General features: G+C 44.3%; 1 protein-coding gene across 4 annotated transcripts in view; it reads right to left on the bottom strand.

Annotated features, from left to right (window-relative positions):
• Positions 1-12138, bottom strand: part of dmxl2 (Dmx-like 2) — a 39124-nt gene extending 26986 nt beyond the window's left edge. For all 4 annotated transcript variants that reach the window (XM_028955913.1, XM_028955914.1, XM_028955915.1 and 1 more), the window contains exons 1-10: positions 11771-12138; positions 5299-5424; positions 4414-4485; positions 3933-4011; positions 2305-2449; positions 1685-1751; positions 1373-1545; positions 930-1110; positions 662-836; positions 288-494 (exon numbers count right to left, since the gene is read on the bottom strand). In XM_028955913.1, coding sequence (XP_028811746.1) covers positions 288-494; positions 662-836; positions 930-1110; positions 1373-1545; positions 1685-1751; positions 2305-2449; positions 3933-4011; positions 4414-4485; positions 5299-5424; positions 11771-11857 — 1312 coding nt within the window. In that variant the 5' untranslated portion in view covers positions 11858-12138. The remainder of the gene's footprint in view (positions 1-287; positions 495-661; positions 837-929; positions 1111-1372; positions 1546-1684; positions 1752-2304; positions 2450-3932; positions 4012-4413; positions 4486-5298; positions 5425-11770) is intronic.
• Positions 12139-15810: the final 3672 nt, after the last annotated feature.

Here is a 15810-nt window from a genome sequence, read left to right as displayed (position 1 = left end):
GCAATACACTTCAGTGTGCAGTCAGGAGTACAGTCCATCTGATTTATGTGCCAGGAGATTTTCTAAATCTCCTTAATTAGATTATCGATTTTGCCAGACACTCAAGCGTGTGACTAATTCAATTACCCGATTCACAGGTTCTTAACTGTGGAGGCCAATCGCCAGACAACTGTCCGACATCTGCACATGATGACACCCTCCCCCCTTCCCATATGACCTAAAACCCACATGCAGAACAGAATATGTGCTTCCACAATACACATCTCCACAACAGAAGCTGCTCATACCAAAGTCAAACTTCATCGGTGAGCCATCCTGGTCGAGATCCTCTGCGGCGTGCTCCAGAGGCTGCTCAGAAAGCTTCCTCAGCTGCTGCATGAACAGGTCCATGGATGTGGTGAAGCTCAGATCTTTGTTGTTCAACCAATGAACCACAAAGCCTCCAGTGGCCTCATCAGCGGAGAAGAGAGAGCCATCCATTACAGAGGGGATATCTGATGGTCAGGAGAACACAAAGCATGTTGACTTTCTCTGATTTATATTATTCCATGAACAATAATGAATACAAATATGATGATAACTTAAAACAATGTATTTATTCACGTCAGTGGTTTCTCCGTGCCACTGAAAGAGCCGATCTTTGCATAGCCTCTATTCTTACCGGTGTTGGGGTTAATGCTAGCAGAAATGTGGAAGTGGCAGAGGGCGTTGGCATGGTGGGAGATGTGCCGATGGACTTCGTGGGACCCAAGCTGGCTGGGTAGAAGCTCAGTATGAGCAGCCAGCGCTGAGGATCTCCTGCGGCCCCGGCGAAGATGCTTCAGGTGGTGAATGGACTGGAAGTCGGGGTTGAAACATCAGGGAATTCATGAAACCACGACGGAAGAGACAGAAAGAAGAGATGTGAATTGTGCCATGTTAAATTTTACCTCCAGTGCATGCTGGATCTTATCTTTCTGGCCGCCCAGGTTGGGCAGGCTGCTACTGAAGCTGGTGGTATTTTCAGAGATCAGTCCCCCAAGGAGACTGTCCTCCGGCAACAGCGTCTCAGACCACAGGCGACAGATCCCGTCCTGGCAGGACGTCAGGAGCACGTTGCACACTGAACCCCTGAGTGAAGGAGAAGCGAGAACAATCACAAACAAGCTGAATTGCCCAAGTATTTTATTTCAATTTATCAGGTAATACTCTAACATTTGAGATAGTGGGTTTGCTGATTTATATGAGCTATCAGACAAATCAACAATAGAGCATTTATGAAGGTTTTTATGACAAATGACATTAGTAACAGATAAACTCTTCATATAACCTGGGCACATGGCCGGTAGTTTGCATGAGTGCAACATGCTGGCCGAGTATGAAAGGAACTCACTTCGGCATGTACTTGCTTGTCTTCCTCCAGGAGAAGCCGGTGACTGTGCGGGGGTGAGCCAGGTAAACGAATGAGAAGTGCACCGAAGCGGCCTTCTTGTCGGGTAGATCGGGCATGACCACAGCCGACTTCCAGCCAGTAGTTGGGTACCACACCTTCAGGAGACAGTCGTCCTGTGACAGGCACCCATGGAGAGAAGAATGCTAAAAGTTACATCGCGCAAATCATAAAAGAAGAAGCATGTGATTATCAACCCTGTAGCAGAAGGGGAACGGAAAAGATGAATAGATGAGATAATGGTGGGTTTCGTACCTTGCCAGCTGTGGCAAAGTATTCCCCGTCAGGAGACCACTTGGTTATATGTACCGCAGCTGCAGTCCTTAAAGATATGATGCATTAACATGAAACTTGCCAACAGAAAATTCATTGCATTACATTAAATTACATTACATTACAATTCAATATATGAATATGAATGTGACAACAGAGTCCATGAAACAGTGCATGTTGTAGAATCCCTGCACTACTTTCACTGCCCTGTTCGAACGAAACATATGAGAAGAGGCCTGCGCTTCTGTAATCTCTGCTCCAGCTGGAATGGAACAGAACAGATTCTACAACAAAATAGAAAGTCTGATAATGGCCGAGTATGATAATGCGAGTAAAATGCTGAGGACACAGAATCATTACTATGGTATTACGATTCGTAATACCATAGTAATGTAGGTATAAACACTGAAATGTAATGCAAAAAGAAAGACATTTGATGCCATCGGCTGTGTTTCAGGGGGGCGCTGGGAGGGCGATTGGGGACTTGGTTTACCCTGTGTCACTAAAATGACTTGCCATTCTGATGCAAATTCTGGGTTAGGTGGACTTTTTTTCTCTAGTACATCACCTGTATAGGCTGTGAACCCAACTGTGAGACTCACTTGCACTGCCACACACATTTCCAGTCGTTGAGGATGGGGTGTATCTTGTCATCCATGAGCTGGCTGTCATCCTCCTCCACCAGTATGTCACTGGACGGCGGTGCCCACAGCTGCAGCTGCTCTGTAGCCGCCAGGATCCGGTTCCCTGGGGCCAGAGCAAACATTTTTAATTCCGCAAATTGATTGATTTCATTGGTCCACAGGGGCTAAAACCATTTCAATCATTTAACATAAACTTGAAAAAATCCAGACAGTTTATATTTGAAAAATCCTGCTTTTTGTTTGATAGTCAGTTACTAACCAAAAATTGATAGCCAGTTACTAACCAATTCTAAAGAGATTTGACGTTACAAGGTCTATATTACACAGTATCCCCCGGGGGTTGGGTTGCAATCAAAAAGACAGATTTTGTGGCATGTTTCCCCCCCTGACAAACCCCAACCAAGGTTCGTGAGTTTAACTCTCTAATCTCTTGGATCCACTAGTGCGAGTGGAAGTGAATAAACATGTGGTACAATAACTCTCTCGTGAGAGGTACCCATGATGTGACGAATGTTTAGGCATCTTGGAAAGTGACATTTTCACTTTGTGAGATTATTTACCATTAATACTGGTTCCCCTAGCCTGTCTATGGTCCTGCAGTGGATATAAATGGTAATCAGTCACTGCAAGTAACATAAATACAGGTAGAGGAATTGTACACCAACAAAACAGCTGGGTGGGTAGTTTGCTCCAATATAAATATATAGGAATATTACTTATAATTGTAAATAAAAATGGGTATTGATGTTGCAAAATTCAAATGCTACTCTTTACCACATTAAGCCTGGTCTGGCTTTTGCTACGTTTCCATATCAAAATACACCAGATCAGTTTTACGTACAAATATAATTTTTGGAAGGTTATGCCTTGAAATGTCTAACATTTTAATATGTGTTTAGCGTGTCCATAATGAAGTTCGAGCTTAGCTGTCATCCACCAAAGTTGCTAAGGTACAGTGTGTTGTAGATGATGGGTTGCTATGGCAGCAAACAGAACAGTTCGCATGAAATTTGGCAGCCCGATTGAGGCACTCACACATATTACATGCAGCCAGCTGGGTGGCAATGAACCAGTTCCTCCACCGCCACACAAACACACACACAGTTTACACTTCTGAAATTCAAGATCTAATGTAAACCACAGAACAAAGGATTGTTCATTCCGGCTCATCTCCTGAAATTCCAGTCCATATTTTGGTTCTCTTCAAGGACAGGTTTGGGCAGCACAATGTTTCATATAATCTCCTTCAAAACCATAAAAGTGTGGAGAAACCTACATGAGCTAGAGCATTTGCTCATTCCCTCCACCATAGCCTTCCTAAGGTAACCTGTTCAATTTGAAGGAAATCTGGCAGGCTGATAAGACATTTCTGTAGTCCTTTAAATCACAGCTTGAAACGTATCTGAATACACACACACTGTGAAAGACATACATCCAACGCTAATTTGCTGCGTGCTGGGCCCTTGTGTTCAGATTTCTTACTCTTAAACTCACACACAACATCCATCAGATCACCGATGGGTGCCCCGTGAGCAGCTATATGGTACAGTTTGGTTTTAACACGACGTTAAAATATATGGCCTAACCTTGCGGATCCCATGCCAAATTGTAGGTCATTGCATTTAGGAAGAACTGTCCAGTCTTCTGCCATTGGTAATTAAGTTGCTGTAAGAAAGAAAAAAAAAATAAAATAAATGAATCCACAAATATTATGAATATTATAGGGACAAATATATACTATACTATAAATATGGACACATTTTATATTTTTATCATATAAATATTTATAATAATAATTAATTAATTCAATGAATGTCATTAGAGGTTTAACTCAAAGGGAAAAAATACTTGCATATTCAGGGTATATTTAAAAAAAAAAAAAAAGCTAAAATTAAACATGCATGCAGATGCATGCACTTTTTATTATATGATATGCAAAAACGTTATAAATAGCCCTACACTGGAGTTGCAGGGCACTTAATAGAGTTACCAGACACCAGGGAAAGAGCAGCTTAAATAATTAACTTATGAAATTTTATGATGAGCACACAGCACAGACACACTCACCTTATGCCTTTTGATTTGGTTAGTTACTATTGGTTCAAAAATGCATACAGTATTCCCATAGGAAGCGGCAATCTAAAAGAAGACAAAAAGACATTAAGCGTCCCATAATGAATAATTGTCATTCATTCAACTGTCTGATCTAATCAAGCAGCACTTTCTCTCTAGAACAGCTTTATGCAACATGGACTGTTCATTCCTGGTCATCTCCTGAAATTCCGGTCCATATTTTGGTTCTCTTCAAGGACAGGTTTGGGCAGCACAATGTTTCATATAATCTCCTTCAAAAGTGGGGAGGAAACCACATCAGCTAAAACATTTGCTCATTCCCTCCACCATAGCCTTCCTAACGTAACCATCTGTTCAATTTGAAGGTTTGTTTAGTTACTATTGGCTGAAAAATGCAGCGCAAGTATTCCCATAGGAAGCGGCGCTCTAAAAGAAGACAAAAAGACATTAAGCATCCCATCATGAATAATTGTCGCGTCCCTGTCTGATCTCATCAAGCCGCACTGTCTCTCTAGAACAAGCCAAAGGTCTCGGTTTTATTTTCAGCATCACTCCCAATGCATCCTGGCAGGCTGCAGCACCAGCGCAGGCGAGGAATGCTGCAACAGGGATCAGGTGCGGCCAACACAGTCAGGACGCCCAAGAGGAACATCCAGCAGGCTTGCAATAATGCTCGGCCACACTGCGCAGCGCTGCTACGAAAGCAGATGGATACGCTTTACACGGGCTCCCGCAGAGCCCCCGACCGCCCGACAGCTGCCGGGGAACGGGCCCGTGTACCCCAATGCATCTTTGGATGTCCGCGGCCCTTTCATCATTCAGCAACGCGTTTTAAATCGTTTGTTCGGTAGATGTGCGATGGAAGATGAGCTCACTTACCCTCCCCAGCTGATGGGAACATTCCACGCAGCCCACCTGGATATTTCCATTCTGAGCCCCGGGGATGATCTGAACGCACTCGAAATCGCTGGCCAAGATGACAATGTCACAGCCCGATCCATAGGCCTACGATCAGATGAAACTGCCATTAGCAAGCATGTTCATCTGTAGGCACTGCACACATCAGCACCACCTACTCAACTAAAAAAGCATAAAAACAGTGGAAACAGCGCATTATGGAACATGATCGGCAAAATGCATCATTTCACCAGTTAGAGGTGCTTTTCCATCTTAAAGATTGTATATCCAAAGAGCAAAATGAACCATGATGTCCTTAAGGCGAAAAACGAAACTCAAATGAATCTCGACATGTTCCTAAAGTCAATGAGTGCCTAATTTCAGGATTCAGGCCAGAGCACAGGGAAAATGACTCCAATTTACACAGCATGTAAAATAAAATAAAAGCATCCATCACAGAAACTACAGCTTTCCGTGATTCATACGGCCAGGGTGGTGAATGTGATTACAGCCCTACTAACAAGACATCATTTCTAGCTAATTGGACGCTACGTTCGCCCATCAAATGGAGTTCTTTACGTAACACTGACCTGCCACAGGCCAACAGTGTCCCAAAATGCCAAGTGAGTAAAGGTTGTTAATTTAACAATTTTCAGACACCCATAAATGACGTTCAATATACCAAATACCTGTTATATACAAGAGGAGTGTGAGACACAGCAATGTAACAAGAATAAAACGAAAAAGGAAGCAGCCCTGCATGTTCAAGCATGAAAGGCAAATTCAGTCTTTTATGCAATCGTTCATATGTTTGAGGGTTCTTTGCAAATCATCATGCATTCTCTACAGTAGAGCTGTCAAAAATGGCCATGAAATATTTATCATGATATACTTTCTCATATTAATCGATTCGATTTTTCAATCAATTTTTATTTAAAGATGTTTCTGATATTGCCAGACTGAAACTAAAGACACCGGAGATAATAAACAGCTTATTAACATATAATATCATGACTATCGCTGCTCTCCTTGGCTCCGATTTCAGCCATTTCTTAGCTACCTTTACACACTGAAGCACGGCACACGGTACTGCACGGTACTACTATACTACTATATTCCAGGGCTGCAACAGCCCAGACACCCCAATAAAACTGAGGTAAAATGCGTTTTATATTTTTTACTTTTTGGTGCACTCTCCCTCTGCCATGATGCTACACTGAACCTAGAACAGTTATCAGTTTTCAGAGTTATCATAACTTTGGTCCTGGAGCAGTTAAATAAATGCCCGCCCACTGAAATCTGATTGGTTTACTTAGCAAAATAAGTCCATCAGGATGCTCTGTTTATGGAATCAAATTTGAGCACAAATTATTGAACAAAACGTTGCTAATGTTAAGCAAAAATAAGACGCTGAAAGAAGAAAATTACTGATATGTGAAAAAAAATGATATGAAAAGTAAAACATCTAAGTTGCATCAATATAATGTATGTAATTATATAAGTTGCATAAACGTGCAAGTTTTTCCGCTTACAGCTCGCTATTTTACTGTAACGCTGCTGACTTTCTTGTTTGCGCTGCCTGAAGTTTTGCTTGAGTTTTGACACAAATGTGGACGGGCTTCCCATTATTGTCCAGTAAGTATTTCAATAATTCAATAATAAATAAAATAAATTTGATTCCATATTTGTCTAGCACGTGCTACATGAACAGGCACATGCAGTACATTACAGGCCAAAAGTTTGGACCTTCTCATTCAATGTGGTTTCTTTATTTTCATGACCATTTACATTGGTATATGAATGACTATGAATGAGCACACGTGGAGTTATGTACTTAACAAAAAGTGGAGACCTGGTCTCCACAGTCACCGGACCTGAACCCAGTCGAGATGGTTTGGAGTGAGCTGGACCGCAGAGTGAAGGCGCCAACAAGTGCTAAACACCTCTGGGAACTCCTTCAAGACTGTTGGAGAACCATTTCAGGTGACGACCTCTTGAAGCTCATCGATTGAATGCCAAGAGTGTGCAAAGCAGTAATCAGAGCAAAGAAACTAGAATATAAAACATGTTTTCAGTTATTTCACCTTTTTTTGTTAAGTACATAACTCCACATGTGTTCATTCATAGTTTTGCTGCCTTCAGTGAGAATCTACCAACGTAAATGGTCATGAAAATAAAGAAAACACGTTGAATGAGAAGGTGTGTCCACACTTTTGGCCTGTCCTGTAGATAGAGTATATATAGAATAGATCAAGGTTTTCAAGTGGTAATGCTTGCAGGCCATGCCACCGTTAATTCTCTACTTGTGAACGTAAATGGTCATGAAAATAAAGAAAACACAGGTGTCTCAAACTTTTGGCCTGTACTGTACACACGCTCTCTTCTCTCAAGTGTGCGCTGCACGCGGTACCGTCTCGCCTGCATGCTCTTGTTTGCTTGCTCTAGTTTCCGGGATATTCGTGGAGCCGAAATCAATATATGGGATGTCTGGCAGCCGCGTGTCTCCATTTAGCAGTAATGTAAATACACACACAAAATGATCAAAGTGGTATAGTTCCCAGCAGTACTCAACAGTAATAGTAAAACGAACCGAAAAAGTGACCATTAAATCAATAATCTGAAACTTTTTTTTAGTATTCATAACTTACATTTACATTTACATTTATGGCATTTATCAGACGCTCTTATCCAGAGCGACTTACAATCAGTAGTTACAGGGACAGTCCCCCTGGAGCAACTTAGGGTTAAGTGTCTTGCTCAGGGACACAATGGTAGTAAGTGGGGTTTGAACCTGTGACTCTGTAGTCTTCTGGTTCATAGGCAAGTGTGTTACCCACTAGGCTACTACCATCCCGTACCATAACTGTGACCACCTTAATGGAATCAAATGAGACGTGCATGTAATAGTGAGGATCTTTTAGAACTGAGATGTAAAGGTGGTGTTTCTGCACGTATTCCTGGACGAGATACGGGTGGGGCGTGGCTCTGTGCCGTGGCTCCGCAGTGGAAGGTAAACCGGCGCAGGGGGAAATAAGAGACTGAACGGCCGCCGCTCCCTCCCCGTCCAAAGCGGCAGAGCGTTGCTCCCGCTCCCGCTCCCCTCATGAGTTATTTATGGGAACAGAAGACCGCGAGGACACACAAGCGCACCAACGCTCGCTCAGCACAATGTGACGACACGGGCGGCCCGGAGAGTGGTGGTTTCCCCGGTGACGGGGATCGAGCGCGGGCCTGTTCCTGCGTCTCTGCGCTTCAGCAGGGTGAGAAATGGCGGGACGGGACCTGCAGCGCACATTACAGGGGGGGGGGAGGGGGGGGGGGTGGGGGGTGGAGGGCGGTCACCGTCACACACTGGCCAGTCGTATTTAAAAGGCCTCCCCTCGCAGCAGAGGCGGTGACTTTCTCTTCTCTGCAGCCACCATAGCACGCTCAATACATCCATATCAAGATATTACTGGATATCATGCAATGATTCATTTCTATTCAATCACAAGGGGATCATGGGTAAAATATGCCCATGCATTTAAAATAATATTAATATTTTGCATAAAACATTTACATGCTGTACTGCAAACTGCAGTACACACTCAAAAGACCAAGCGCTTGCTTTTGCAATTCTATTTTATATTAATTGTAGAATCATATTTTACCGTCGTCTGAAGAGTGTTCTAAAACGTTCTTCTTGTGCCTGTACTTTTTGGGCAGTGCGTGGCAACACCGTTTCTATCCGAAGGTTTTTCTTTCCTCAAACATCCAATGGGAAGTCAATCAGCCAATCAGCTTCTTTTTCAAAAAAAAAAAGATGGAAGGCGCCCCTGCACCAGTGGAGCGTAGCTTCATACGCAATAATACCAACCATGTAGACACGTAGGCAACTAACATTTATGGCTGCAACTAACATTATGATGGCTGCAAATGTTTCAGCGTCAATATATATATATATATATATATATATACATTATATATATATATACTAACATATACTAACACATATATATATACTAACATTTATGGCTGCAACTAACATTATGATGGCTGCAAATGTTTCAGCGTCAATATATATATATATATATATATATACATTATATATATATATACTAACATATACTAACACATATATATATACTAACATTTATGGCTGCAACTAACATTATGATGGCTGCAAATGTTTCAGCGTCAATATATATATATATATATATATATATATATATATATATATATATATTGACGCTGAAACATTTGCAGCCATCATAATGTTAGTTGCAGCCATAAATGTTAGTATATATATATGTGTGTGTGTGTGTGTGTGTGTGTATACACCGTCGGCCTCCCCGGCAATACGCTTGCCCGTATTAGTCTCCATCCAACATGGTCGCCCGCCGCTCGTAACAACGCCGCACCGCTTACAGTCCCTCCTGAACCAAGTTCTCTCCTCTTCCGCCACACGCGAGGGCGGAACAAGGCGTCGCTCCTCGGCCGGCCGCAACGTAATACGGTGGCGACAGCTCGGCTCACCGCGCCGGCGGCGTTTACGGGGCTGTGGGAGACGCCGACAACCTGATCCGCACATTATTTAAGCGGCGCGGGAACCAAAAGCCTCGCTTGTAGCGCCCGGCGACCGCAGTAAAGCGGGCCGGGCTCACCGTGCGTGTGTGTGTGTGTGTGTGTGTGTGTGTGTATAGAGTATAACGACTCCAGCGTAGCTCTCCGCTCGTACACACGCTGCGTTACGGGGCCGTTGGGTATGTAAAAAAAAGGGCGTGGAGACGGCCAGCCCATCACCGGCTTGGCTTTGACGGAGGCCATGACAGATAAGCCGCGGGTAGGAACGTCTTCCCTTGCTGTGCGAGCGTCGGGGAGGCCTTCCGGGCCTTCTAAAACCCGGTTCTGGTCAGGCTGCCGTTTTTAGCTGAACACCAGGCAGGAAAGTCTGGGGACGTTGGCGGAGGAGACCCGAGGGCGGCGTGGACAGGTCTCTCCAGGGTTACGGCTCCAGCACACATACAGGTTAGGTTACGAAAATGGCGCCACGTCAAACGCCACACGCCGGGCCTGACTCAAGCGGACCAATGAAGAAAAAACAATAATACAGAATATCTCCTCCGAGCGCCCGAGGCTTTGACTGACGGCGCTGCTCAGCGCGCCGAGGGCCGGTACCGACAGCACCTCCCCACCGGACTCGCTTACCGAACCGGCACAGATCTTTTTATCCTACAGTCAGCTGGTGCCCTCCCTTTCACTTCCTCCCTGTGCATTGCTCAACAATGGAAACGAGTCCAAATTTCACGTTTGACAGTGAGTTCTTCTTCTTCTTCTTCTTCTCTCTGTCTATCAAAAGAATTATGTCCAGTTGTCGTCACTACCGTACATACAGCAAACTACCAATGGAGCCGAACTAAACCCCATTACTGTAAATTGTACTGCTGCTGCATTCACTTGATGATTTTCTGCATTATTTTTTTTTTTACAAACCATTGATACAAAGATAAGATTTTATATATTACTGTTCATAATCACACAATGTACTTTTATTATTGATGTACGTCAGAAATTTTAGGTGTCAGATTTTTCATAAACACTCACATTTTTGTTACCTATTACAATAATTGCAGATTTAAAATGAAACTTATGTGTTTATGTTGTCAAATATTGCAGCTGAGCGGCACATTTCCACATAACTCGTTCGTTTTTTGGGGGCTCTGGTGCTGCGATTCTTCTCAGCCATGATAATCTGCGTTACTTTAGTAACTACATTTTACACGTCCTCACCAGGCCACGACATGCAGGCTCTTCGTAGGCCGTCAGACCATTCAGAGTTGATTAGGGGTATTGATTTTCGCTCACCACCACCACCACCACCACCACCACCACCACCGCAGTTGATCGCAGGGTCACGGGCCACCGGTGGTCCGGGCGGCCGGAACGGCACGGCTCGCTCGGATGGTAAAGCGGAGCCCAGCTGACGCGCTTGTCACAATGACAGGCGTCCCAGTGATCCGTGAGGCGCGCTGACGCCAAATGTTGGGCCAGGGAAACCGAGAGCCCGGTGTCCCCCCTACACGCGTCCCCCCACATTCACATTTCACCACGCACGCCTCGCCCAGGGGATCCCCAAGATGCTTCATTCTTATATTAATATTACGTCTGGACCAGCTGGCAATTTATCTATTTGGAATTCCACACCAGTAAAGCGCCCTTTGACCTTTGCGCTGTCCGCAGCAATAATATTAATGATTGTCATTGTCGTTGTCCCAGTAATAACGGGATGTTGGCTGGTGCAGCATCATTTGTCGCGCACGTCGCCTCGTCTCCTTCAGCATCTCCCCCCCCCCCCCCCGTCACCACGGACCCGGAGCTCCAGCTGGCGCCGGTTCCCGCTGACCTGTGAAACGTTACCGATGACGGACGGTAGCTAGCCCGCTAACCACCGCCGCCGCCACCGCCACTCACTCACCGTGAACGCGACGTCGTTGACGCTGCCCACGGAGTAGCAGCTGTCCCCGGGGTTGACGGCTCCGGTCAGCACCTGGTGGAGATGCATTTTAACCCGCCGATCCCGGAGCGATTTTAATTATTTACCGCCGCTCCGCTTCTCCATCTAGCGCGCGACTGGGAATCCCATCCCGGCCTGCGTATCTCTTACGGCCTCGGCGTTCCCGATACGCACATGAGCGAAATGTCGATGGGTTCCGCGGAGGCGGGTGCAGCTCCAAGCCCCCTTTTTTTAAAGTCAGACGTCCCCGCAGCGCAGGCGGCCGGATTACCGCGATCGGGGAAGGACGGGATCTGTCCGCAGCGGCGCTGGCGGGCGCGTTCACGGCATTCCACGGCACCCGTGTTGCCAGGTGTTCGCCACATTTGCAGCTGACGAGCATCTCGAACACAGGGCTGTTCGCGCACTGGACCTTGTCCGCAATGTTATTATATATATATTTAACGAACCTCATACCAGACAACTCAGTCACAGTTTTAATGGAGGGGTTGAAAGATGAAAATGTGAATTTCAACAAACTGTGTCAAGAGCAAAACTCGGTAACACGGGGCAGAGAGAAAAACCACAGTCAGCCCAGCTGCAGAATCGTAACATAATGAATTATCTTCATTGTGACGCCCGCGCTTAAATCACTGGTTTTAAAATAGGCAAAAAGGCGTGAAAATAGAGAAACTGGCAACCCTGCTTCGGCACGACTGCATGACTATAGCTCCTCTTCACTAGATTCTCGGTGTTCTAGAGCTACACAATATATATGCTGTTGCATGCTGCGGATACTTGCTAAAATCTGTTACGCGTCAACAACTCGTGATCTGTAAAGTATCAACGCCGCAGGAGAAGAGCAAAACGGTGTGTTGCCTAATTACATGCGAATCTAGGTTTCGGAGTCTATGTGCACGACGCCGTTCCATATTTGTGGACGGCAGCACGGTGACGACAGCACACGCGCTCGTTGATCAATAAAAGTCGCGGGGTGGCCGTCGAACACGCAACGTCGTTTGCCCTTTCGAATCAACGCGCGCACCCGCGATTTCGCTCAGAAACGCCTTGTTTGGGCAGGGACGGGCGCGCGCATTGACACAGCCGCGGAAAGCGATTTGGCGTCGACGCCGGGCTCCGTTCAGCAGGATGCAGAGGGAATCCCCACCCCCCGACGTGGCGTCGCGTTGGTGCGTTCTGCTGAGGACACGTCGCGTGGGCCACGGTCGGAAAATGATCCTAATCATAATAATACATTCACAAAATTGCTGCTCGACATAATGCACCACGGGCGTCAGCCTCGCACAGGAAATGCGGAGGCACAGTGAGAAACAAAGAGAATTAATATCAGTGTTACGTACAATAACATTATATCGTAACATTTGTCCAGAGTGCGGTTGGTTTTAACACTCAGCTCAGTTTTTTGGCCTGGTACAAATCTGAGCAATACTAAAAGCAATAACAACAATTCACACTATTTTAATAGTACAAAAGAAAATATTATTTAAAATAATAATAATAAATTACAAATATTGTTATTATATGTGTGTGAAATCTCATTTAACATACATTCTGCTGTATGTCTATTATCTTGAACTGAAACTAAACAAAAATGACCATGCACATGTCTTTATAAAAGAACTACGTGTGATTATGTGATAAGCATCAGACGACAAGCAAAAGCAAAAGAGCAGCAATCGACAATGCGGTGTATTTACTGTGTGTGTGTGTGTGTGTGTGTGTGTGTGCATGCTTGTGTGTATTGCATCCCTCTTTCCAAAAGGGTCATTCTCATTTGGCTTTTTTTTTTTTATAGGAACTTGAATCATTAATAGAAATGTCTCTGACTTGCTTTCCCTTAAAGGAAAGGGGAATGACAGAGCATCTAATTAGCAGAGACTGCCATTATGGTTTGGAGTTTTCCTGACTCGGGGCATAATATTTTTTAAAGTACCCCAATGACAAATTCAGCAGTTCGGATGGTCCTCTTGGCAAGAAGTTGCTGGGCTATTAATTAAAAGCAGCATGGAGGAAGCCTAAAACACAATTTACCCATAACTCTACACAGTAAGGCAGAACTATTAACAAAGTGACCAGACAAGAAACATAGCACAGCAAATTCCATTCACTTACATATATTTCAATTAATTATTCAAGAATGTGATTGTGTACATAAAAAGTCATAATAATTAAAAATGAAGATAATGTAAAATTCAATATCCCACTGTATATGAAAATATATTTTATAGAACAATAGTCGTTCTGCAGCCATGAAACAGATTTTTCTACTGTTTCATGCTTTTTTACAGGATTTTCTTGTAAAATCCATTACTTTTGTGCAATAAATTGGATTTATTTATGTATGAGAAGGTTGTAGGGTCATTTTCAACATTTGAATCCTTCCAAAGTGAAATTATCACCCCATCAAGATATAATTTTCCGCTGCTCATGTCTCTATATTTCTTGTGCCGTGCCTCTACGTGCCTCAGGGGAATCACCTGCAGCGCTGGCCAGCCATGACAGAGGCAAAGGACAGATGTGCTGGCCCGGAGTGTGGCATCATGTGACCACCATGGCCCAGATTTCACATGGCAGAAGGGACCCGGTGATGAGCTGCCTCTCTCTCTCACCGGCAGTCTCACTGGCATTCAAAATCAATAAATTTTTTATATCATGCAGACTGGTCATCGACAGTTGCTGATATTACCTTCTCTGGAAATCACATCAAAACAACGACACTGGATTCATAATGTACGGCTCTGCAATAGATTCAGTTATCGGCAGAAGGCGTCCTTACCATGTGTGCTTATCTAGGTCATCTGAATAAGAAATGAATTGGTTGCCTGCACCTATGCAGTACATTACATAAGTGTGGTGACATCAGCAGTTCATTTGCCTACGGTTCAAAATATATCTGATCTCTGTGCAGATTGCACTTCATACTTTTTGTTTTCTTGCGATTTTTTTTTCTTACACAGCTTACACCCATTATTATTTCCAATAGGAAGACAGAATATTGGTATTTCATGAAATGAATCCAAAAACAGTGTTCAACTTTCAAGTTAACGCTGGAATCAGATAACTGTCAGAACATTGCTTAGCCATCACACATTTACCATGTCGGCTGGTAGCAACAGGATTTGGTGCATTGTTTGCTGGAGGTTGTAAGTAAGAGGATTAAATTCTTACACCTGCATGTTGCCAAAGCCTTTAGAATCAGAATCAAGATTAATGACCAAGTATATTATTGGTCAATTGGTGTCAATTAAGCAACACAGTACAATATATATAATATAAAGAATGACATGATATGATATTTACATTCATGCATGATATTCAGATTATAAACAAGACCTCACAATAGGAATAAATCATGCTGTTGCATTCTGACATTTCTTCAGTGCATCTCGAATATGAAACGCGTAGGGGCATATCCATCTCTTCTTACACCCCACCCCTCTGATCATACCACATTTATCACCTATGTTGCTCCAGCTCCGCTCAAGATCCTTGTCTAATTCAGTACACACACAGGCGCCTCGCCGCCAAGATGGATGACACTCATTTCGGACAAACCGCCCGCTCCTCCTCTCTCTCATTTGCACCCAGGAAAATGGTGGCCAGCCACCCCTCCTGGGTCTCAGTTCCGTCTGACTGTAACTCCCCCGAGCAGGCGCTCTGACATTTACCCATCATATCTGCAAATGATACCCTTCAGATGCTCCCCTGTGTCCCTCACGGCGCTGTGACGTGTACTGCAGTTACCACGGGTTTACCACAGGCTCCGCTGGCCAGATGTTTCTGCAAAACCTACATTTCGCGTTGTTCCAACTCCCCATTACCGCGTATTTGCATACGGACCAGGGCTATTACATCCCGAGGACAATTGCAATAGCAGGAAAAATAACCGAATGTTCTGTGCTCTCAGAATGAAATTAGCTGCAGGATAAATCAGAGCATAGCAGTAATGCTTCGGCTGTGAATAAATACTTCATGACGTCCTCTCTGTTTCACAATTGGTA

Source organism: Denticeps clupeoides, chromosome 16, assembly GCF_900700375.1.
Source record: "Denticeps clupeoides chromosome 16, fDenClu1.1, whole genome shotgun sequence".
Classification (NCBI taxonomy): domain Eukaryota; kingdom Metazoa; phylum Chordata; class Actinopteri; order Clupeiformes; family Denticipitidae; genus Denticeps; species Denticeps clupeoides.
The sequence above is the reverse complement of the archived record's forward strand: the minus strand, read 5'-3'. Positions and strand labels throughout refer to the sequence as shown.